Source organism: Otolemur garnettii, unplaced genomic scaffold, assembly GCF_000181295.1.
Source record: "Otolemur garnettii isolate 467f Iridium unplaced genomic scaffold, OtoGar3 scaffold00001, whole genome shotgun sequence".
Taxonomy (NCBI): Eukaryota; Metazoa; Chordata; class Mammalia; order Primates; family Galagidae; genus Otolemur; species Otolemur garnettii.
Window position 1 is genome coordinate 47,798,591 of NW_003852396.1, and position 23,663 is coordinate 47,822,253.

The 23,663-nt window shown below is 36.0% G+C and overlaps 1 protein-coding gene across 1 annotated transcript in view; it reads left to right on the top strand.

Annotated features, from left to right (window-relative positions):
• Nucleotides 1-328: 328 nt before the first annotated feature.
• The window catches only part of ZDHHC13 (zinc finger DHHC-type containing 13), a 55,010-nt gene continuing 31,675 nt past the window's right edge, over nucleotides 329-23,663 (top strand). Inside the window, exons 1-6 of the mRNA XM_003781169.2 lie at nucleotides 329-466; nucleotides 14,525-14,670; nucleotides 18,684-18,806; nucleotides 19,893-19,970; nucleotides 21,051-21,195; nucleotides 22,952-23,016. Of these exons, the coding sequence (XP_003781217.1) occupies nucleotides 440-466; nucleotides 14,525-14,670; nucleotides 18,684-18,806; nucleotides 19,893-19,970; nucleotides 21,051-21,195; nucleotides 22,952-23,016 (584 nt within the window). The 5' untranslated portion in view covers nucleotides 329-439. The remainder of the gene's footprint in view (nucleotides 467-14,524; nucleotides 14,671-18,683; nucleotides 18,807-19,892; nucleotides 19,971-21,050; nucleotides 21,196-22,951; nucleotides 23,017-23,663) is intronic.

Below are 23,663 nucleotides of genomic sequence, written 5' to 3' on the forward strand. Positions count from 1 at the left end.
TGGAGATAAAAGATTTTTACAAAGTCATCTAGCCATTAAGTAGCCAAGTCCTTATTTGCTCTCAGTAGATGGTGGTTTATGTTGGAATAACAGCCTGAACATACCTGTGTGAACGTAGGGCAGGTGGACACCAGGTGGAGGGTGGGATCTGCGGCTAGGGCCTGGGGAGCGCAAACTGAGGGGCGGGCCAGGGGCGGAGCCTCCCCCGGGTCTTTCACAACTGGCCTCAGGGCTGTTGGAAAGTCCCGCCTCCAGCAGACGCTAGACGGGGATTGGTTCTCGTGGTTGATTGACAACAGAGGGCGCGAGCGCCTACCTCCGCGGCAGAGGCGGGAGCGCCAGCAGGAAGTGTGAGAAGAGGTGGCCCAGGGCGGGCTGGCAAGCGGGCTACCGACGGCTCTTTGCTACTTTTCCGCCGCCGCTGTGGGTGCCTGAGGAGATGGAGGGGCCGGGGCTGGGCTCGCAGGTGAGTGCTCCTGGGCAGTGACTGTCAGTGGGGACCGGAGAGCGGGTGCGGCTGTGGAAAGAAAGAGGGTTATGCATGTGAAGCAGCTCGATGAGGGGATTTCGGGGGCGGCGAGGCCTGGGCTGGGGAAGCGGGAGCCTGAATACACCAAGAATGAAGCTGGGGATTCTTTCCCAAGCGACCGAGGACGGATGGGTGAGGGCCCTAGCCAGCCTCTTCAGTCTCCATCCCGGGACCAGGGCGCCCCCTAGGGCCGGCGCTCCGAGCCGGGCTGGGACCGCTGTGGGGCCTAGAGAGGACAGGGTGGCGGTTCCCGGGAGAGGTGTCAGGTGACACACCTGAGTTGGACCGGCCCTGCTTGACCTTGGCCGGGAGTCTGAGCGGTTCTATTGATTTCTTTTTCATCCCAAGCGCCCTGGCACCCGCCTTCGCCCCACCCAACCCTGTCCTTAGCTCCTGTTACTTTATTTCTTGCTTACTCCTTGAAAGAATTAAGGCTGCTTGTTATGATGGAGGAAAGGGCATGGCTCCGTGATAGCGACCTGCAAAATCCCAAAGGACTATATTCTGTGGAGAAGGTATATAAAAGTCATATGTAGTTCTAGAGACCAGGAGCGGCCCAGTTGTAGGTAAATGTTGGCTCCAAGAGAACAAGGTTTTTGTCCTTTCTGCTTATAGCCCTTTCCCGGTGCCTAGATACTGACTGACATATTGTAGACGTTCATTTATTTGTTGAAGAAAGGAAGAATTTCCAGATTCATCCACTTTTAATGAGTGCTTTGCCATTAGTTGTATATTTCTCAGTTGCTTTTATATGCATTATTTTATTTTATAATTGAAGCATATATTATCCCCATTTACAGATGAGAAAACTGAAGAACGAGTTAGGTGGTAGATTTTCAAGCCACTTGAGATCATCAGATTATTTGATCCCTGAAAAGGCCTTTCTAATCCTGAAAATTCCTTATGCTCCCACCTTTCCTTTCTTTCAACAGTCCCGTGTAGGTTTAACTGAGGAACCAGACATCTGGAGAAGTGTCAGGGTGTTCTTATTGGGTAGTCTCGCATTTTGACAGGAAAAAAATGGCTTGCAGACATACCTAATTTTACAAAAGGGTGTTGAATCCTCACGTGGAAACTATGCCTCATTCTTTTTCTCAGAGGGTCTGAAAGAAAAGTTGGTAGGAATAGCTATCCTGTCTTAATCACTGACACTTATTTAGCAAAACCTTCAAGTGCTTAAAGTTCACTCTCTTATGCTGAAGATCAGACAGCCCTGCCTTGGTTTCCTGACTTATGGATGGAGAGAATAATTCAGAGATAGAAATTAGTGAAGCAAGGCAGAGAGATCATTGATGTTGTTAATCATTAATATATGAGTAATAATTAAAGAAGTTGTTCACTTTTTCGATAATAATGTTAAGACTTTACCTGTCTATGTTGCTTTACAGTTTGCAAAATACTTCTATGATCCTGTGATGTGGGGGAAAATGATTATTCTAGTTTTAGATTTGAGAACTGACGATCAAAAAGTTGGAGTAATTTAGTACAAGCCAACTAGCTGCTAAGTGATACAGCTAAGACCAAGACTTTATTTGTTCATTCAGCAATATGTTGTGAAAGTCTATTAGGTATTAGACACTGTTCTAGGTGCTGGTGTTAAATTATCAAACAAAATAGATAAAAATATTACTGCTGTCATTGAGCTCGGTTCTCTCTCTCTCTTTTTTTTTTTTTTTTTTTGAGACAGAGCCTCAAGCTGAGCCTCTGGGTAGAGTACTATGGCTTCACTGCTCATAGCAACCTCCAACTCCGGGCTCAAGCGAGTCTCCTGCCTCAGCCTCCCAAGTAGCTGGGACCACAGGCGCCCGCCACAACACCCGGCCATTTTTTGGTTGCAGCCATTATTGTTTGGCGGGCCCGGGCTGGATTCGAACCTGCCATCTTAGGTGTATGTGGCTGGCGCCTTAGCTGCTTGAGCCACAGGGGCCAAGCCAAGCTTGGTTCTCTTGGTTCCAAGTTCAGAGCTAATGAGTTCATGCCAGAATTTGCCTATATGATCTGGTGCTGGGTTTCCTTTTGACCTCATCTTTTACTATCTTGGTTACTCAGTCAACTCCAGCCACATAGGCCTCAGGGCCTTCATATTTGCTCTGCCTGGAATACTCTTATGTTGTGTAGCCATTTAGCTTATTCTACCTCTTTAAAATCTTGACACAGTGTCACCTCAGTATGGCATTCTGTTACCCTCATATTTGAAATTGCCATCATCAGTCCTGTCAGCAACACTCCTTAGCTTCCTTCCTTGCTTTACATTTCTTCTCAGTGTCTAATACCATTTAGCATATTTATTAGTCCTATTTATTGTTTCTTTACCTTCCACTGAATATAAGTGCTATAAGGGCAGTGATTTTTATCTGTTATGTTCACTGTATAGGCCTGGCATCTAGAATAGTACCTGGTACTAGTGAGTACTCTGTAAATACTTGTCCAATGGATGAACTTGGAAATTTAACTCTGATTCCATTAACATAAGGGGTTTTTTTTTTTTTTTTGAGATGGAGCCTCAAGCTATCCCCCTGGGTAGAGTGCCATGGCATCACGCTCACAGCAACCTCCAACTTTTGGGCTCAAGTGAGTCTCCTGCCTCTGCCTCCCAAGTAGCTGGGACTACAGGCGCCCGCCACAACGCCTGGCCATTTTTTGGTTGCAGCCATCATTGTTGTTTGGCGGGCCCGGGCTGAGGATTCGAACCTGCCACCTTAGGTGTATGTGGCTGGCGCCTTAGCCGCTTGAGCCACAGGCGCCGAGCAACATAAGGGGTTTTAATAACTGTCAGATCTCTCTTCCTCTCTCTCTCTCTCTTTCTTTCTTTTTGCTTATATATCTGTCAGGATAGTGACCCTCATCAGAGTTTTGAGTTTGATTTTCTAGATCTTGGTTTTCTCTTAAACTAATGCCCACTGTAGCATCAACAATACTTAAATACTATTTAGATAAATAATTGGATTCATGATATCTTTGTGTGAGAAATACTATATGATCCCCCTTATAGCTTAAAGATGCCCCAGTTATCTATTGTGGTATAAATTGCCCCAGATTATGGGAGTATAAAACAGTCACTATCATGCCCTTGAGTTCTTTGTGTCAAGAATTTGGACAGGCTTGCAGGAGAGTAGGTTATACAAGGGTAAATGGGCATTAAAGAACATCTTGAAATTATATTCAGAAGTTAGGTTTATATGTGTAGTTGTATATTTCTCTGAGACTTAAAGATTGACATTATCTTGGTAACGGTTTCCAAAAGAGTCATGACATTAGGAATATCTGAGAACCATTGGTCTAACCTTTTTACTTCTCCCACTGAGACTTAGAAATAATAACTTATTTTCCAAAGATCTACAGCAAGTGAGGGGCAGACCCCAGATCTTGGGGCTCCTGAAGCAGTGCCTTTTCATTGCCATTTTAGTAATCTAGTCATGATGGTGATTTTGATTGATTATTTGCTGTCACCTGGAGTCTACCCATTCTTCTGTTCAAGGCTTGAGGAGTCTGTTTTACTACACTCTGAGGATGGGGAAGAGAATATCTTCCTAACTAGGATGTAAGCTCCTTAAAAATCAGGGATCTTGTCTGTTTTGTTTATTGCCATATCCCTGAATGAATGATTGATGAAGACTCTTGTGACTTTACTGGCGTGGTAAGAATTTGCTTAGTCTATTCTGTTATCTTAACATTGTACACAATCATGTAACAGTCAAGCTTCCACATCCATAAATAGTGTTTGTTCATGAGTGAAAGCTTAACCAGTGCACAAGTCAATAATGATATTACTATTAGGACCATACATCATGGGAGTTAAAAGAACTTTATAGCTATATTTATCTACCCAAAGCTGAAGATAGGGTAAATGATTAGCCACCATCATACAACCAACATGAGAGTAATAGGAATCTGGTTACTTCATTCCTATTATGATCAGGAGAGATTAGGCTGAGCAAATATTGCAGAAGCAGAGACTCAATCCTTTCTTCTGTACTTATGAGACTGAGAGTTGCTTTTCTACTTCTCTGTATGTCTTTACCCTCCTTTTCCTGACAATCCTTCAACTTTACAAACTAGATATTTCAGATCCCCTCTGTTCGAACAGGGAGACAGGAACAGGTTTCAAAGTTTATATTATCATGAGTTGTAACTCCATGGGTTATAATGTGGGTCATATTATAATAAGAATTGACAATATATTTCTAAATTATATTTGTTAATAGCTCAATATATACTAATGGCAAGATTTGAATTAATAGTTGTATCCCAAAGGGAAGGGTCAGGGACCCATTGTTGTTCTACATCAACACATACACAAAATAAAACATTGGTGGGGTCAGTCCCTGAATACCCCTTCCCCTAGAGATATAACTGTTTTAAAAATAGCAGGATATAAATCTGCCTTAAGTTAGCCTTTTTGATAATTTTGAATTTTTTTGGAGAGTGGCTGACTTGTCAAACTGGATTAGATTGTCTTTGTTTATACTTCCTGTTACTGATGAAGAGCTGCTATGAATAGAATTGTCTGCGCTGCCATTTTCTTTTTTGCCTATACTATACTGTCTGTTACCTCAATTCATGGCTTCTTTGTAGAAATGGTTTAAGCCATTTGCTCATTTGGGGAGTGGTAAGTTAGTTAAAATTCAGTAATATAATTTGAAAATTACTTAACCTGATCTATATGTGTACAGTAATTTCCTGAGGGTCTTGCTGTCAACCCCTCTGTTTGTGGAACCTTTACTCTGCCTTCAGCTATCTTATAAGCTGAGTAGGAATGACCTGCTTGATATACACATCAGTGAAATTGCCAATGTTAAAATTAGGAAAGCTTAAAAAACTCAAATTTGTAAATGTTGTTATTTTTCCTTTTTTAGAAAAAGAAAAAGGACTTATAGAATTATATGTGAGTATCTGCACATATGGCCTTAAATATACTTTCCTCACACTGGAGACCATTGACTTCATTGACTTTTTTTTCATTGACTTGTTTTTATGTTATAAAAACATAGGAAGATGTTTTATCTTACAAAAACAAGGAAGATGTAGGCTTTGAATTTATATACTCGTTTTAGGTTTTACTTTGATCTGGATTTAGGTAAAAATTGATTACATGAAGAGAAGTTATCCTCTGTTCTCTTTTCTCTTACTGTTCTCTTCTCTTACTGATATTTAGTCCTATAGAATCATATATTGCCTTTTATCATCATTTTACTTTGATTGCCTCTACTGTATCTTTGCTATTAGACTTAAGCTCCTGGAGGACAGATACCCATGTCTTCTTTGTGCCCCTAGCATAATGCTTTGAATGTCATAAACACACTGTAATTAATTGCTGAATAAATAAATGCTCTGAATTGTGGATATTCTTTACTTTGAAATGTATGATCCTTCTCAACTTCATACATTAAAAATAAAGATGAGACCCTTAACTTCTTAAGACTTTATAAGAAGCAATAAATTTGTATTTGTAGAGTGAGTCAATTTTCCTATTATGAAAAATCTGCATATAAGCAAAGGATTAATCTTCCTAACATATAAATAGGAACAGATGCACATAATTCACTAGAAAAACAAGTGAATTGTGAAAAGGTACTCCACAAAAAAAGAAAATGCTGGAAGGCCAATATATATAATAACAGAAACAAAACACTGACTCATTAGCAACTAGGGAAGTGCAAATGAAAAACAGGATGCCATCTTTTAGCCATTATATGGGCCAGTTTGCAAAAAGATTGACACTATCCAGTTCTGGGAAAGTTTGCAGGGAAAAAGAATACTTATGTACATAGCTGTTGGGATTGAATTGAAAAGGGTATTTGGTCAGTATCTATATTTATGTGTAAGATGCATTTATTTTTTGACCCAACAGTCCTCCTTTGGGGTAATCAATCCTATAGAACTAAAATGTACAGTATATTAATTGTAGGATTGCTTATAGAATTGAAAGGCTTAAATCAGCCTGTACCACTAACAATAGAGGAATGGTTGAATAAATTATGCTCAATTTATACCATGGAATAGTATCCAACTATTACTGACCTGCAGGGCTATAGGCGATACATTGTTAGGTGAGAAAACCAAGTTGAATAATGCGTATAACATGATCTCATTCTTTGTTAAATTATTTAAAATTATGTATATTCAGTATGATACTTATGTTAAAATATAACATAAAAACAAGGAAGGATACAAGGATACACCAAACTGTTACTAATGGTTATTTCTGGCAGTATGGTATTAGAGGTGAAGGTGTCAAGATTGTTAGCACTGTATTGACTTCTGTATTGCTACATCTTTAAAATTAATATATATCATTTTATAATTTTAAAATTTTTGTCTGCGTACAGTGGTTCATGCCTGTAATCCTGGTACTCTGGTAGGCCAAGGCATATGGATTGCCTGAGCTCAGAAGTTGAAGACCAGCAAGAGCAAGACCTCATCTCTAAAAATAAATAAATAAATAAATAAATAATAGCCTGGCATTGTAGCGAGTGCCTGTAGTCCCAGGTACCAGGGAGGCGGAGGCAAGAGAATCGCTTTGAGCCCAAGAGTTTGAGGTTGCTGCGAGCTACGTATGATGCCATGCCACTCAACTGACAAAGTAAAACTGTCTCCAAAAAAAAATTAAGTTAAAAAATTAAGTTTAATAGGCCAGGAGTGGCGGTTCAAGCCTCCAATCCTAGCATTCTGGTAGGCCAAGGCAGGAGGATTGCTTGAGGCTAGAAATTCAACACCAGCTTGGGCAACATAGGGAGATGCCATCTTTTTTAAAAAAAAAAAAAAAAAATTAGGTGCAATGGTACATGTCTGTAGTCCTAGCTTCTCCAGAGGCTAAGTCAAGCGGATCACTTAAGTCCAGGAGTTTGAGGCTGCAGTGAGCTATGATGATACACTTCAGCCTGGGCAACAGGGTGAGACCTTATCTCTAGTTAAAAGAAATAATAATAACTTTCATTTTAAAAATAGACTAATTTCTCCATCAGTATTAGCTATACTTTTTTTATATCTGTTACTAATTGACAAAATTCTTGAGTATAGTACATCTCTTACTCAACTCTTTGTTTTGTAATTGAATATGATAATTACTGTGATATCATGAAAAGAATCCTAAAGTAATGTTCTTATTTACATTTTAATCTAACTGCCTACATATTTATTTTTAGCTATGTGTCACTGTGTATGTGTGTGTGTGTTTATTTACCAAATAAAGCAGAACTTACCTATTAAGAACAGGTAGATTGGAAAAGGAAAACACCAGAATTCAAAAAACCACTGAACCAGTACCACTTTTCTCTCTGGGTTGCCCTCAGCTTAAACTTAAGTCCTGGAAGAAAGCATCAGTGGAGACAGAGAGAGCTCCATGAAAAGCCATCTAGTTCAAGGTCAAGGAGAAGGAAAGTGGTGGTTTGCTGTCAGCATAGACACCAGAAATTCTGGAGGGAGAACTTTCTGAGGAATAGTGATTCCAAGACACTTAGAAGTGACACCACAAGTATAATCCATAAAAGAACAGATTGATAAGTTGGGTTTATTCAAAATTTAAACTTATGCTCATGAAAAGAGGCTTTGAAGAAATGGAAAAGCTACCAAGCAAGAGAAAATATGTACAAATCACATATCCGACAAAGGACTTGTATCTAGAATATACAATATAAACATTTCTCAAAACTTAAAACAAATACTCCAGTTAAAAATTGGACAAAAACACTTGAGCAGTCACTTCATAAAAAGATATACAGTGGCATATAAACACCTGAGAAGATTGTCACTTCCTTAGCCTTAGGCTATTTAAGACCATCATGTAATACCCTTATACAAGTATTAGACTGATGGTACCAAGTGCCAGTGAACATGCAGAGCCATTGGAACTTTTGTGCTTGTTAATGTCAGATGGTACAGCCCTTCTGGAAAAGCTTCTCACAGAGTTAAATATTCCTATCATGGGCAAACAATCTCACTCTTAGAGAAATGAAAACATAGTCATACAAAAGCTTGTACATGAATATCTATAGCAGTTCTATTCATAATTCCAATGTATACCAAAAAGTCGATTTTATATAAATTAACTTGAAAACAAAACAAAACCCTTTGTCCCTGTACAGAACTTGAATGGGCATGAGCTTATTTCAGTAAAATTATCATTTCTTAAACCTTTTTTTTTTGAACTCTTAGTGAATAAACTTTGGCAAAGTATTTCAAATGTCTTCAATTTTTTATTTTTAATGGCATATTTATCCATTAAGATTGATTTTTTAAAAAAATACTGAAAAATTATTCAGAAAGATCTGGTGAATAAGGTAGGTGAAAACTGGGCAATTTTATTTATGATAAATAATAAACTGGGATTAAAAAAATAATAAGCCAGGTTGATTTCTAGGAATGCTTTGCTAGGTATAGTCATGTATTGTGTAATGAGATTTCAGATAATGTTAGATGGCATATGAGATAGCAGTTGGAGTAGTAGACTATACTGTATAGCCTAGGTTTGTAGTAGGCTGTACCATCTAAGTATGTGAAAGTATACTCTATGATGTTCATACAATGACAAAATTGCCTAATGACATATTTCTCAGAATGTATTCCTGTTAAGTGACATGTGACTGTATTTAATATGACCCTCCAATTGAACACACCAAAGGATGCTAAATATAGTCTCAAAGCATTGTATTTTATATTTTTTATGCTATTGTAAAAATTTTTTAAATATTATTTAGGATTTTCTATGTATACGATCATGTTGTCTGCAAATAAAGGTGTTATTTATTTATTTTCTAATCTGTGTATGTTTTTTGTTGTTGTTGTTGTATTTCTTAAAGTAGCCTTTTTTTTGTTTTTATTTATTGTTGGGGATTCATTGATGGTACAAGAAACCAGATTACACTGATTGCATTTGTTAGGTAAAGTCCCTCTTACAGTCGTGTCTCTCTGTATGTTTTTTAATTCTTTTTCTTACTCTATTGTACTGTACTATGTAGAATTTTAATACAGTGTTGATTAGAAGTGGTGATAATAGGCATCCTTGCATTGTTTCCAGTTTTAGAGTAAAAGCAGCTAGTTGTTTGCCATTAAGTTGATGGTAGCTGTAAGTTACTTATAAATCTATTTATCAGATTGGGGAGGTTCCCTTCTTTTCCTTCTGTTGAGAGTTTTTACCATCAGTGGGTATTGAATTTTGTTAAATGTTTTATTCTACTGTGATGAGTTTGTACTTGTTCCTTTATTCTGTTAATATGATGAATTACATTGATTTATTTTGAGATGTTGAAACTTTATGTTCCTGGATTCATTTTGCTGATATTTTGCCAGATCTTTCTTAGCATCTGTTGGTGTGTTCAATTGGAAGGTCATATTAAATGCAGTCACATGTCACTTAACAGGATTTTTGCATCTAGGTTCACAAGGGATATTGGGTCTATAGTTTTCTTTATTTGAAATGTCTTTGTTGGTTTTGGAATGGTATAATGTTACCTCATAAAATGAGCTGGAAAGTTCTGTTTTCTGAAGGAATGTTACTATTTTTTCCTTAAATATTTGATAGAATTTATCAGTTAAGTTATATGCAGCATGCAAAAATATGTAACCAAAAAAAACTTTTATGGGAAAGTTTTTAATTTATGAATCCAGTTTCTTTAATACATATAATGTTATGTATTTGTTTTTAATTTATTTTGATACTGTGTGTCTTTGAAGGTATTTATACATTACATTTAAGTTGCTAATTTAATGACATAAAGTTGTTTAGAATGGTCCCTTATTCTTTCAATACTTATAGGATATTATAATGATATCCCTTTTTAGAAACCTTATAATTGATATTTATAATTGATACCTTCTCATTTTTCTTGATAAATCTGATTAGAAGTATATCAATGTTATGGGTTTATTGTTTGCAAAGAACCAGCTTTCCAAAGAAAATACAATGATTTTCTGTTTTATAATTCATAGATTTCCTTTCTTTTTATTATTTTCTTCATTCTATCTACTTTGAATTTAACTTTCTCTATATTAAGGTAGAAGCATAGATAAATTATTATGCACTCTTCTTAATGTAAGTGCTTAAAGGAATACATTCCCTTTAAATACTGCTCAGGCTGCATCCTACATAATCTGATATGTTTTCATTTTGATTCTGTTCAGAATATTTTCTAATTTTTCTTTGTTTTTTTCTTTGGCTATGGATTATTTAGAATTATGCTTTTTAATTCCTAAATATTTGCTTAGTGTTTTTACATGGCATATCTTTTTCCATTCTGTTACTTTAAACCATGTATATTTTTATATATAAAGTAGGTTTCTTGTAGATAGCATGTAGTTTACTTTTTTTAATCCAGTCTAACGGTCTTTGTCTTCAGGATTTTTAAGACCATTTGCATTTGATGTGATTATCATTATAGTTGGGATAAATATGAGGTCTGACAATTAAGTTTGTCAGTGTATCTTAGAGAAAGTGCTACAACCTTATTGCTGAAGGGTCACTTTGGAAGTATTCTCTTTTGGAAGCTATGTGCTGATAGCAGTGCCTAGTTCACCCTTCAGAGCAATTTTGGAACTCTTTCTGGAATAACCATCAGAGGTGTCATCTTACAGCACGCAAAAATATGTAACCAAAAAAACCCAAAAAAACAAAAAAAACCTTAGCTTTAAAAGAAAAAAAGGGCCATACAACCACACAAAAAATGGTTGATCTTCACAACCAAAATGAACATCACTCAGCAAGACATTGACACAAACACAGCTGCTGATATACTAAGGTTATGAAACCTTACTGAGTTGTTTATACAGTGCTGCCAAGGTAAAGCACACAGTGGCAAGTTCGTGAATTTAACTGTCAGACCTCATATGCTTCTTTGAAAATAACATATCCTTTTTCTTAAGCTTGTTTTTAAAATTATCTTTTTATCTTTATCATTGGTATTTTAGTGATTTGATTATGGTATTTCCTAGTGTAGGATTTTGGAGTTTGTCCTGCTTGGCATTCTTTGAGCTTCTAGTTGCTGTGAGTCTATAATTTTTACCAAATTTGGAAGGTTTTTGGCCAGTAGTTGTTTAGATATTTTTAAAAAGTTCTTCCTCCTCTTCTCCAACTCCAATTGCATATATTCAGCCTTTTCCTTTCTGTGTTTCATTTTGGATACTTTTCATTGTTGTGTCTTCAAATTCAGTGGTCTTCCATACTACTAATCTGTTATTAATCTCATCTAGTATAATTTTTATTTTAGAGATAGTTTTTTATCTGTAGATAATACCTAACTTTTCATCATATCTTCAATTTCTTTGCTCATTTTGTTCATATTTCCCTTTATTTAAATTTTTCTCCATAGTTATATTAGCTGTTTTAATGTCTTTACTGCTAATTTTGTCATCCTTATTTCAAAGTCTGATTGTTCTGGTTATGAGTCACATTTTTACTGCTTTTCTGGTATGTTTAGTGAGTTTTGAATTGATTGTGGACTTTGTAAGTGCATGGTGTTGAGTATCTGGTATTTATTGCCTTCTTAAAAAGAATTGCGTATTGTTTTGGCTGATGGTAAAGTTAATGTTGCTCAGTTTGAGTCATTTGAAGCATGGTTTTAAGACTTATTTAGAGTGGTTCTGGAGTAGCCTTTATATAAAGATTTAAAAATGTAAAACTGAAATGTACTTTTTAGGGTTGATGCATAATGGATAAAATTATAAAGAAAAGCAAAAGATAATTATTACTGAAGTCAGGAAATGGTCCTTTTATTGTGAGAATGTGTTTGAGTATAGCACTTGTCAGGGCAATCTTCTAGGGTGCTGCAAACAGTTTCATTTCTTAACCCAGGTGATGCTCTCATAGAGATTTTTTTCTGTTCTTTACACTTTAAGAAAAAAAAATTCATATGTGTATATAAAAAATGTAATATTTTAAGAGTTTAAAAATGTAATCAGTCTCATTTTTTATATGGCTTTGAGGATCTATGTGTATTTGACTTAATAAAATTTTAAAAAATCATTTCAATGTAAAGTCATTGGAATAATTAATAATATCCCAAGGAGACTGTTTTGAAGATGTAAATTCTGGTGTAATTGTTTTTAAAAAAATAGTTTTTTCAATTTTGGATAGGCACCCATTAATTTGCTTAATAAGTACCATTAAGGAAGGTTGTACTTTAAGGTGTCATTTCTTTAGAGAAAGCAATATAATATGTTTTATTAAAGTTGAATACTTCCACTTGAATCTGTTCTTGCTTGGGATTCTCAGTAGTTTGAGATTAGATTGATTATCATGTAAATGAAAGGTAAGATGTCTCACCATTATTAGGGTCACACTGTAGATCTGGCTTTTTTTTTTTTTGAGACTATTTATTTAAAATATATGTAAACAGTATATACACTTCATATATTTGTGCTTTCGGGAAACTTTGAGAAACGTTCAGCATTCTATCTTTAGCTGAAATAGTCTTCCCAGTAAAAGTAGGTCTTTGTTTTGAAGTGTTTCTGTGAGCCTCATTTATGCTAAATACTTTAACCCCCTCCTTTTGCCTGCTTATCCACCAAATATTTTAGCAAAGTTGTTGACAAGTGTCAAAAATTGCTGATCTAAATTTATTTTCTCTCCAAGAAGTGATAATGAATCCAAAAGGCCGTGGTAGTACAAAGAAGAAACAAAATACATCTTCAGAATGGATACTTGATCTTAACTACTTTGGGGGGATTTTTTCCCCCCTTTTTAATAATGTTAGAGAGTCCTGTATTGGGTTTCTGCTAAGGTCTGAGCTCAGTGTTTGAGATTAGAAATGCTCAATCAGTTCAAATAGCCAATCTAAGATAGATTGTTGAAAGAGAAATGTTTTAGGTTGTCATTGGCTGCTACTTCTAATGGGTTGTCTGAATGTAACATTTGTGGATTAAGTTGATAGGACTGTCTTGGCAGTAATTCCTTTTACCCTCACCAAACCCTGCAGTCACTTCTGCATTAGTTTTCCATTAACTACATAACAAATTACCCCACAATTAGAACACCTGTTTATTAGCACTATCTTCTAATCAACTGAGTTAGTGGCCTCATATCACACCTATTTATTACCTCAGAGTTTCTGTTTGGCTTAGTCCAGGTGTGGCTTAGCTGGGTCCTCTGGTTAGGGTCTCACAAGGATGATGTGAAGACTGAACTGTGTTCCATTCTGGAGCTCAGAGCCCCCTTTCACGCTCATGTGGTTATTGGCAGAATTTGTTGTCACGGTCTCGATTTTCTTTCTGGCTATCAGCCAGAAACTGCTTTCACTTCTAGAAGCTGCCCACAGTTTCTTGCCATGTGACCTATCAGTGCATCTTACTTTTCTGAGGCAAGCAAAAGAATCTCTTTCCTCGTTCGGCTAAGACAGTCTTATATATGTAATATAATCATCGGAGTGATTGTCCTATCACTTTTGTCATATTCCATTACCTAGAAGCAAGTCACAGGTTCTGCCCATACTCAAAGGGAAAGGATTATACAAAAACTTGATTCACTGGATGGGTCTCCTTATGGTGTATTCACCACAACCCCACAAAACAGGGGCTTGGTGGCCTTCCTAGTGTTTCATGAGCCTCTATCCCAGGCATCCTCAAACTACGGCCTGCGGGTCACATGCAGCCTGCCTAGGACATTTATCCTACCCACTGGGTGTTTTTGCTGCTGCTGCCTGTCCTGCCTAGCAGCCGACTCATCCCGGGGCCCACTGTCCAGCCCTCCCAACCATCCGAGGGACAGTGAACTGGCCCCCTATTTAAAAAGTTTGAGGACCCCTGCTCTATCTACTATAAGTAAGAAGGTCCATTTGTGCCTTTTCAGATGACCTTAGTTTCATGGCAAAATGTGTAATTTGGATTTTTCTAATATTAAATATTTTCCCTAGTGAACAGAATTAAGATAATTTTCTCTAGGATATACTTCTAAGACTCAAAAAAAATTCAAATTTATAGGGAGTTTTGACAGTAGCAAATGCTTCATTATGTAACTGAATATGACATTCTTTTCTATGCTTTTGTCAAATTGCTCTTGTTCTTCAGTGCAGGAATCACAGCCATGGCCCCCACCCTCCAGGATTTGGTCGATGTGGCAACTGTACACATGAAAACAAGGAACTTGCCAAGGCAAGAGAAGCTCTTCCTCTTATAGAGGACTCTAGTAACTGTGACATTGTAAAAGCTACTCAGTAAGTCTTCCAAATGCTTTGTTGTATCCTTATGCATATATTAATAATAATGTATGTGCAGTTTATGATACCCCATATGCTTACCTTCCTCACTTGATCATGGTGTTCATTAACACCACCACTAAGTGTGTTTGTCATACCAGCATCAGAGTACTTAGTATAGAGTCCCTTACCTGTTTACATACTAGGCTCTTGCACTAAGATTATGGGCAAACTTGTTAATAAATGCATATTTTCATCTTTGTCTTATATTAGGGATCCAACAAATGTTTGTTGAACGAATAAATGACTTAAATGATGCTAAAACTAGACTCTTAATTTGAAACACAAATCTGAGTCTTTAAAATACACTACAAGCTAAGTATCTGGATATGATGAAAATAACAGCTAACACATTTATAGATATTTTTAAATAGTCATTTGTTTATTGAGTACTTTCTATATGCTTATACTGGGTATGCTAGAAGAAAGATAGTAAGGTAAGGTGGAAATATATGTTCTCTGACCACTTGAAACATACAGTGTGTTGTTTTGCTTACACTAAAAATGGAAGTACATTTTGAAAGTTTTCCCTCAAGATCTCCCTATGTGGGGGTTAACCTTAAGTCAGTTATTTCCAGCATATTCACCCTTATGGATTATCAACATCCACCCTAGCTCTTGCCATTGAACATATTTTGAAATATTTTCTTCATCAAACTACATTAATTAGTAATCTATTTTCTTAGTAATCAAACATAATCTGCTCTTGGGTTGCTCATCATATATATTATAAATCATACCCATCAAAATTAGCATGAAAAGGCCACGCACAATGGTTCATACCTGTAATCCCAGCACTCTGACAGGCTGCGGCCGGTGGATTGCTTGACCTCAGGAGTTTGAGACCAGCCTGAGCAAGAGGCAAGAGTGAGACCCCGTCTGTAAAAAAAAAAATAGCCAGGCTTTGTGGCGGGCACCTGTAGTCCCAGGTACTGGGAAGACTGAGGCAACAGAATCACTTGAGTCCAAGACTTTGAGGTTGCTGTGAGTTATGATCCCATGGCACTCAACCCCAGGGCAACTGAGACTCTGTCTCAAAAAAACTTAGGGTGAAAGGAACTAATGTTACCACACTAATGTGGTATGCTTTCTCTTTGCTAATTAAGAACATATATGAACTCTAGGAGCCCTGGGAACCACTACTATGAAGTGATATTATTTCTACTCATACAAATGAAAGTGTTCTCTCTCATTCTTGAGTAAGAATGGAAACATTCAAATCTTTTTTTTTTTTTTTGGCTACTTCTGATCATATTATGTGAGAAATTAGGCATATTCACAGGAAATCTGTGTTAAAAACTCACGTTTTGTATCTCTCCTTAAATGTTCTTTGGGTCTTGGACTTTCCCAAGTAGTTGTGGGGGGATCTGGAACGTAGTGTTTGGAAAGGACAAAAGAGAGCTGGGATGTGTGTGTGTTTTTGTATATGTTTGTGTGTTTTCTAAACTGCTAAAATCCTAATTAATGCTTATTCTTACTATGCTTCTCAAATAAAGGGATTATTTCTATTCCACTAAAAAGTTAAAGATGACATTTAAAAGATGGAGAGTGAGGCAGCGCCTGTGGCTGAAAGGAGTAGGATGCCAGTCCCATATGCCAGAGGTAGCCGGTTCAAACCCAGCCCCGGCCAAAAACTACAAAATAAATAAATAAATAAAAATAAAAGATGGAGAGTATAAATATATGTATGTGTCATTATCAAAAATTTACTTATTAATAGTTTCCCTTGGTACTGTCAAACAGATGTCTCTGCCTTGTAAAAATGCCAAAAAGACAAACACATACACACACGCACCCCCAGTTTAGTAAGGCTGAAATTATTTTTAATTCAATTAACAGTGTGGGAAACAGGAAATTCTGCCATTTGTTTTGGCTTTTGACTCTTGAAACATTTAAGTCCTTCTAAATAGAAATAAATTTTAGGCTCGGCGCCTATAGCTCAACCGGCTAAGGCGCTAGCCATGTACACCTAAGGTGGCGGGTTCGAATCCCCAGCCCGGACCCGCCAAACAACAATGACGGCTGCAACCAAAAAATAGCCGGGCGTTGTGGCGGGCGCCTGTGGTCCCAGCTACTTGGGAGGCGGAGGCAGGAGACTCGCTTGAGCCCAGGAGTTGGAGGTTGCTGTGAGCGTAATGCCATAGCACTCTACCCAGGGGGACAGCTTGAGGCTCTGTCTCAAAAAAAAAAAAAAAAAAAAAAAAGAAATAAATTTTAAAGCAAGTACTTAATAGTTTGGACTTCACAGTTTTTGTTGAAAAGAAATATTGCTAATGAATGATTTTTTTTTAATTGTATTATTACATAGAGGTATTTGTGGGACTACAAACTAGTACTACCTCTTTGGAAAGTAGTATGACAATACCTCAGAGAACTAAAAATAGTTCTAACCATTTGACCCATCAATCCCACCATGGGGAATTTACTCAAAGAAGAAATGTCATTCTGTAAAAAGGACGCTTGGATTTGAATGTTCATAGCAGCAAAATTTACAATTGCTAAGATGTTGAAACGACTCAGTGTGCCCATCAATATGTGAGTGGATTAATAAAGTATGGTATATTTATACCATGGAGTATTACTCAGCTATTTAAAAAAATGGTGAACTAATACCTTTTGTAACAACCCAGATGGAACTAGATACCACCTAAGTGAAGTATCACAAGAATGGAAAAACAAACACCACACATGCTCACTTCTAAAATGGAACTAAATGTATGTGTACATATGGTAGTAAAATTCAATGAAAATAAAGCAGGTGGAAGTGGAGAAGAGGGCATAGGTAAATTCACACCAACAGACCAAATGACTACTATCAGGGGGATAGACATAATATAACCTTGACTCAAACTATACAAAAGTAATGCATGTAGCCAAAACATTTGTACCCCTATAACATTCTGAAATGCAAATTTATTAATTAAAATGTTTAAAGGAAGTGTTTCTCACCCTAACAGTCAATGTCTCTCAAGTCCATCCTTGCTTTTACATTTCCATTGCCTCTCTTACTTTAGGCTCTCACTGGTATTTATTATTGTAGCCTCTAAAGTGGTCTCTCAGTCTCTGTCCTCACCCTATTTATTCTAAGCCGCTTTCATACTGCCACTAATGTGATCTTTCTTAGAATACAACATCTGAGTGCTTTCCTCTTATAAACCCTTTCTTGGTTTCCCTTTGAACCATAGGTAAAGACAAAACTTCATAGCATGGCATAGAAGACGTATGTGGTCTTTACTGCTTCTAGTGTCATCTCTTACCATTCTCTCTCTTATGCTTTATGCTTCAGCAATGCTAAATTGTGTTTATTTTTCTGAATATCCATGTTGTATCACATCTCTAATTTTTGTGCATGCTATTTCCTCTGCCTGAAATGCCCTCCCCTTCCATCAGCCTATAGGCCAGTAGTGCTCAACCTGTGGGTCGCGACCCCTTTTTATCAATGAAAATACATTGCATTAGGAAGGTTGAGAACCACTGCTATAAACTATATCTTAGTTTATCTCATTCAAGAAGGGCTAATCATTCCTATTTCTGCTATACTTATTTTATATCTATATTTTGTTGAATTTATCCCACTCTGAGTTTCCTTTCAGTCTTTCTTCCTTATTGTGAGTTTATTGCATGGGCTTGGTTTGATTCAGGGATAAAACTACAGTGAGGAATCAGCACTATGTGTTTTGGCACATGCTGGGGGATCAAATAAAACTTACTGGAGGAAGACAATGTGACTGTTAAAGTTTACTTAAGAAGATTAAGTTCAACTCCAAATATATTAATCTGATTAGTAAGTAAACCATGTTATTTGGCTTTGCACCATGTCCTGTTTGTGATCATCTTTGTTGTTAATTATTGCTTTTGTTGGCCAAAAGACAGTTTGACTAAAGTGAAAGCTTTGGTAAAAGGAAGAAATTTTAATATTTGAAATTATTTTAACAATATCAATTATACCTTTTTTTTTTTTCTTATTTGAGATACGGGATTTTTGAACGATGTAAAGAGCTGGTAGAAGCAGGATATGATGTCCGACAACCAGACAAAGAAAATGTGTCACTTCTTCATTGGGCTGCTATTAACAACAGGCTGGAACTTGTAAAGTAAGATGGGATATATGTGTGTTAATTGTGTATTTTTATAATTTTAGACCACTCCTTCATTTATCTTTTTCTTTGAGTGCAAGTATGAGTATTGAGCCATCTATAATCCTTTATTATAAATGAAGTCCTTTCTGCCACATACATCAGTTAATGTTTTTTAAAACTAAATGTGGGATACAGTTATAAGTGGACATGTATTAGATTGTATAAAGTATTTACCTTTTATAAAGCATGACTACTTACTCATTTCTTTCTGTTTTATGCCTTAGCATGTAAAATATATATGTTCATGTGACTATGTGTTTTTGTATTATAGAATTAAATACAGGATGACCATAAAGGCCATAACTTTGAGGCTACCCTCTATTAAAAATATACAAGTTTTAAGAAAATGAAAGTTTATAAAGTTTAAAATATTCTAACACAAATTACACTCACAGGCAAACTTCTTTTCTGTGGAAATAAACTGGTATAATGTTTAGATAATACAATGTATGAAATACAACTTTGAGGTAATGAGACTTTTGTAAACCATAGAAGAAAATCAGTCTGATTAACTTACACATTTACTGTATATAATGTATCACATGCCCCCAGGGAAAGAGCAAAACATTCAAATGTCCAACTTTTCTGAAAGGATTTTAAATTAACTTTTTACTATTTGTAGAATTCATACCCTATTAGTAATTCTAATTTCGAACTGTTGAAAGTGACATAATTTTGCCTTTCTCCTCTCAAGTTAAATAAGAATGTCTGATCCTAAGCCTTTTGCGTATAAACTATTTCAAGAGTGCTGTGGTAGTTAGACTATGCAGAAAGTAGTGGTTATGTGTTTGGTATATAAGTTATAATAGAATGCTAATTACAACAAGAGTTATTACCTATATGCTAAGAATGTTTCACCACGGATATGCCTGATATTGCCAAGTGAATCTTTCAGACTTCTCTAAATCTGGGTGTTTTGGGGAGGGTTATTTTCATAATTTTAATTATCTAACATTTATTACTAAGAAAAATTTAGTGTTTTTTTGTAAATATGTATTTTAAGTTTCAAATCTTATTTTTATTTATGTTTGCTTTTCACAGGTTTTATATTTCAAAAGGTGCTGTTGTAGATCAGTTGGGTGGAGATTTAAATTCAACTCCTCTTCACTGGGCTGTCCGGTAAGGTTTCTATAAAGACTGAAATTAAATAGGGGCATGTAGCTAGTGGTCACCATATTGGAAAACACAGTTTTAGACAATTCAAAGGACTTTGTTTTCTTTTTTTTGTTGTTTTTTTCCTTGTTTATTTAAAAATAAATGACTGCTTTAAAAAGTTTTCAGAAAGAGTGCTTTTGGTATTTGGTCTAGGGTTCCATTGTGATTATTAAACACAAATATGTGTATTGTACTTTTTTATAATTAGAATAAATATTTTTTTCTATTTGTTCACATCAATAAAAGCAGTAGTTCAGCCTATTTGGAAACTTACAGTGGTAATTTTATTTTAAAGAGCTGAATTTTTCTCTCAGGTGAATGTAAAGTATATATCTTTAGGGTCAAATGAGTCAGCTCTTTTGAAAGTTGCTTCAGGATTAATAAGAAATTTTGAGTATGTCGACTTAGACATTTATATTCTTTGGTCACTGTCCTCTTTACTCTGATATGCATTGGCCATCTGAAGCTGAAGTTAATAAGGCTTGATACTTAACAGCTTTTTCTTTTATTTAAACTCTACTTTCTGTGGTTGGTGGGGTTGACATAAACCTGAAACTCAAGTCAATAATTGTTCAGGTAAAGCGAAGAGTTGAATCTTTTCTTCATAGCCAAGAGATTTGTAGAATAATCTATGGGTAACTCAACCTCTTTAAGCTACTGAGGTACAGTGATTTACATGACAAATGAAACATGTTCAAGTATAAGAATATATAGTTCTTAAGAATATCACAGTGTAGCCATAGTTTGTGAATATTATACTTCTGTCTATATATCTGACTCATGATTACATTTTGTTTTTAAAATAGCAACAGTAAAGTCTAAGTGATTTTAAAGTCTTATAAGCATGTTATATAAGATTATTACATAAGGTTTAAGGTAGATAGTGAAGATACCAAGTTTATAATTTACACTAAAGAATGACTATCCATATAGTTCTAAGTTAGGAGTATCTAAGTAGATGTTTGGCTTAGGAATCTGAGTTTCTCACTGAATTTTTTTCTTTTTCTGCATGCTACAGAATAATTTTTTGTCTTTTAATTATAGACAAGGACATTTACCTATGGTCATATTATTACTCCAGCATGGTGCAGACCCCACTCTCATCGATGGAGAGGGATTCAGCAGTATCCACCTGGCAGTATTATTTCAACACATGCCTATTATAGCATATCTCATCTCAAAAGGACAGGTATATTTTAAAATGTGTATTATACTCCCCCTATTATAATTTGAAGAGACTGGGGAGATTATTAGTAATTTGTCCTCATTTTAAAAGTAAAGGCTAATGGCTGTCTAGGTATTCAAATATTAGCCTCAGTAAGGCTAGCTATTGAATACTGCTTTTTCTGCTTCATTGGTATGAAAAGGACAGGTCATTTAGCTCAGTAACATAAAATTGATGTTTCTGAAACTTATAAGCCTATAATAGTTTTTCTCATAAAACCCAGTAATTTGCAGTGTTTTTAAAAAATTTGAGTGGATGCTTCTTATTATTCTCCAAAGTAATTCTATAAAAAATGACTTGCCTTAGAGCAGGCGTTCTCAAACTATGGCCAGTGGGCCACATGCAGCCCGCTGAGAACATTTATCTGGCCCGACAGGTGTTTTTGCCGCTGATGCCTGTCCTGCTTAGCAGCCTACTCGTCCCAGGTCCTGCAGTCTGGCCCTCCAACTGTCTGAGGGACAGTGAACTGGCCCCCTGTTTAAAAAGTTTGAGGACCCCTGCGAGGCACGGGTTAAACTTGAGGTTATTGGCAGCAGGAGTTTTACTGTCAACTCTACTTGCCTGAAGTGTGCTTTCTGGTAGCAAAGTAGTTTACATACTAACAGACTTGTGAAAACATGTTTGCACAAATGGTATTAGAATGATTGTACTCTCTCTAAATAAGCACTTTTTCTCAGACTTAGCCAATTGAAGTAGAATGATTGTAACTCTTGGGCTTCATTTTGGAAAGATGTAAGAGGAGGTGTCTTTCCTGCTTCTCTTGGGACTCCTTCCTAAGTTCTGTTTCTCCAAAGCCTGTAAGAATCTCCTTTTTTATTTGGCTTGGTTGGAACCATTATTGTACACATTTAGCCTGGACTTGTTTTATTAAAAGGAATATATCTTCATGGAAATATGATTTCCTTTTTTTCTCTATTCCAAAAAATAAAAAATATTTTTTTGTGTTTTACTCTTCAAAACTTAATATTTAATTTCAAAAATACAAGTTGCCTTAGAAGACGGAGAGATCACTATTACTGGAAGTATTTGAGTAGAGGCTGGATAGCTTTGTACTATGTATAAGAAATGGTAGCATGAATTAATGTGTCAACTGAGGTCTAAACTAGATGACTTTTAAGGTTTGTATTGTCTTTTATATTTGATGCTGGCTATCAACATCCTACTCTTTTCCTTAGCTGTCCTCTGTTTGCATCATACAATGTTTTACATCATATATCCAAATTTTTCCCTTTAAAAATATTTTATCAAGGCCAGGTGCAGTGGCTCATGCCTATAATCCTAGCACTCTGGGAGGATGAAGTGGGTAGATAGCTTGAGCTCAGAAGTTCCAGACCAGCCTGAGCAACAGCTAAACCCTGTCTCTATTACACATAAAAAAACAAGCTGGTGTATTGGTGGGTGCCTGTAGTCCCAGCTACTTGGGAGGCTGAGGCAAGAGGCTTGCTCAAGCCCAAGAGTTTGAGGTTGCTGTGAGCTATGATGCCACAGCACCTTACCAAGGGCAACAAAGTGAGAATGTCACAAAAAGCATGTATTTTATGGAAATCCATGGATTTTTTTTTTTAACCCTATGGAAGTGAAACAGAACTTTCAAATGATATTTGAACCTTTCATGGAGACACAATAGTAGGGCTAAATGTATTGAAAAGATATTTCTAATGAGAAGAAACAAAATTTTGAGTATGTTTATATTTATGCAAGTTGGTTTCTTTTTGACTAGAGTGTGAATATGACAGATGTAAATGGGCAGACACCTCTCATGTTATCAGCTTATAAAGTAATTGGGTAAGTGAGTTCAAGTGATTGTCTCAATCTGATTCTTGGTTTCAACAATTTCTTTCCTGTATATACAATTTTAAGTATCTCAGTTTATGTGAGATGATAGTACATTCTAAAGTATTAAATTCAAATTCTCTAAAGAATATGAGATTTTCTACACTGTGACAGTAATATGGAATTTTAGGGTAGTTATAATTGGAAAAGTACCATATTTTCTCTTTTCTGGTAGTTTTGGTGAAAAGTTTGAAAGCTACTAACAAGAGAAAAATGTCTTTGTAGAACACGTAGAGTTTCCTTAGCATATACTTGTTAACATGGCTTATATTTCTTCTTTCGCATTTAAAAAAATGGCTACAAGTTTGAACATTCTGATAATTTGAAATCTAGGTTATAAATCTGTTTTTTGGTAAATAATAAATTTTGACATTCTTTGACATTGTTGACTGCTCTAAAAATATTAATTATAACTGATTTATGAAAAGAATGTTTGTATGTTTAGATTTTTGTATTCATTTTTATAAACACATGTGAGTTATGACCACTATCTAGTCCACCTTCTGGTATTCACTGTGCAAATACATGCCAGTTGTCCTTTATCAGTTTGTGTCTATGTTGTACTAAATCTCTGATTCTGCTTTTAACTAGGACTTCTC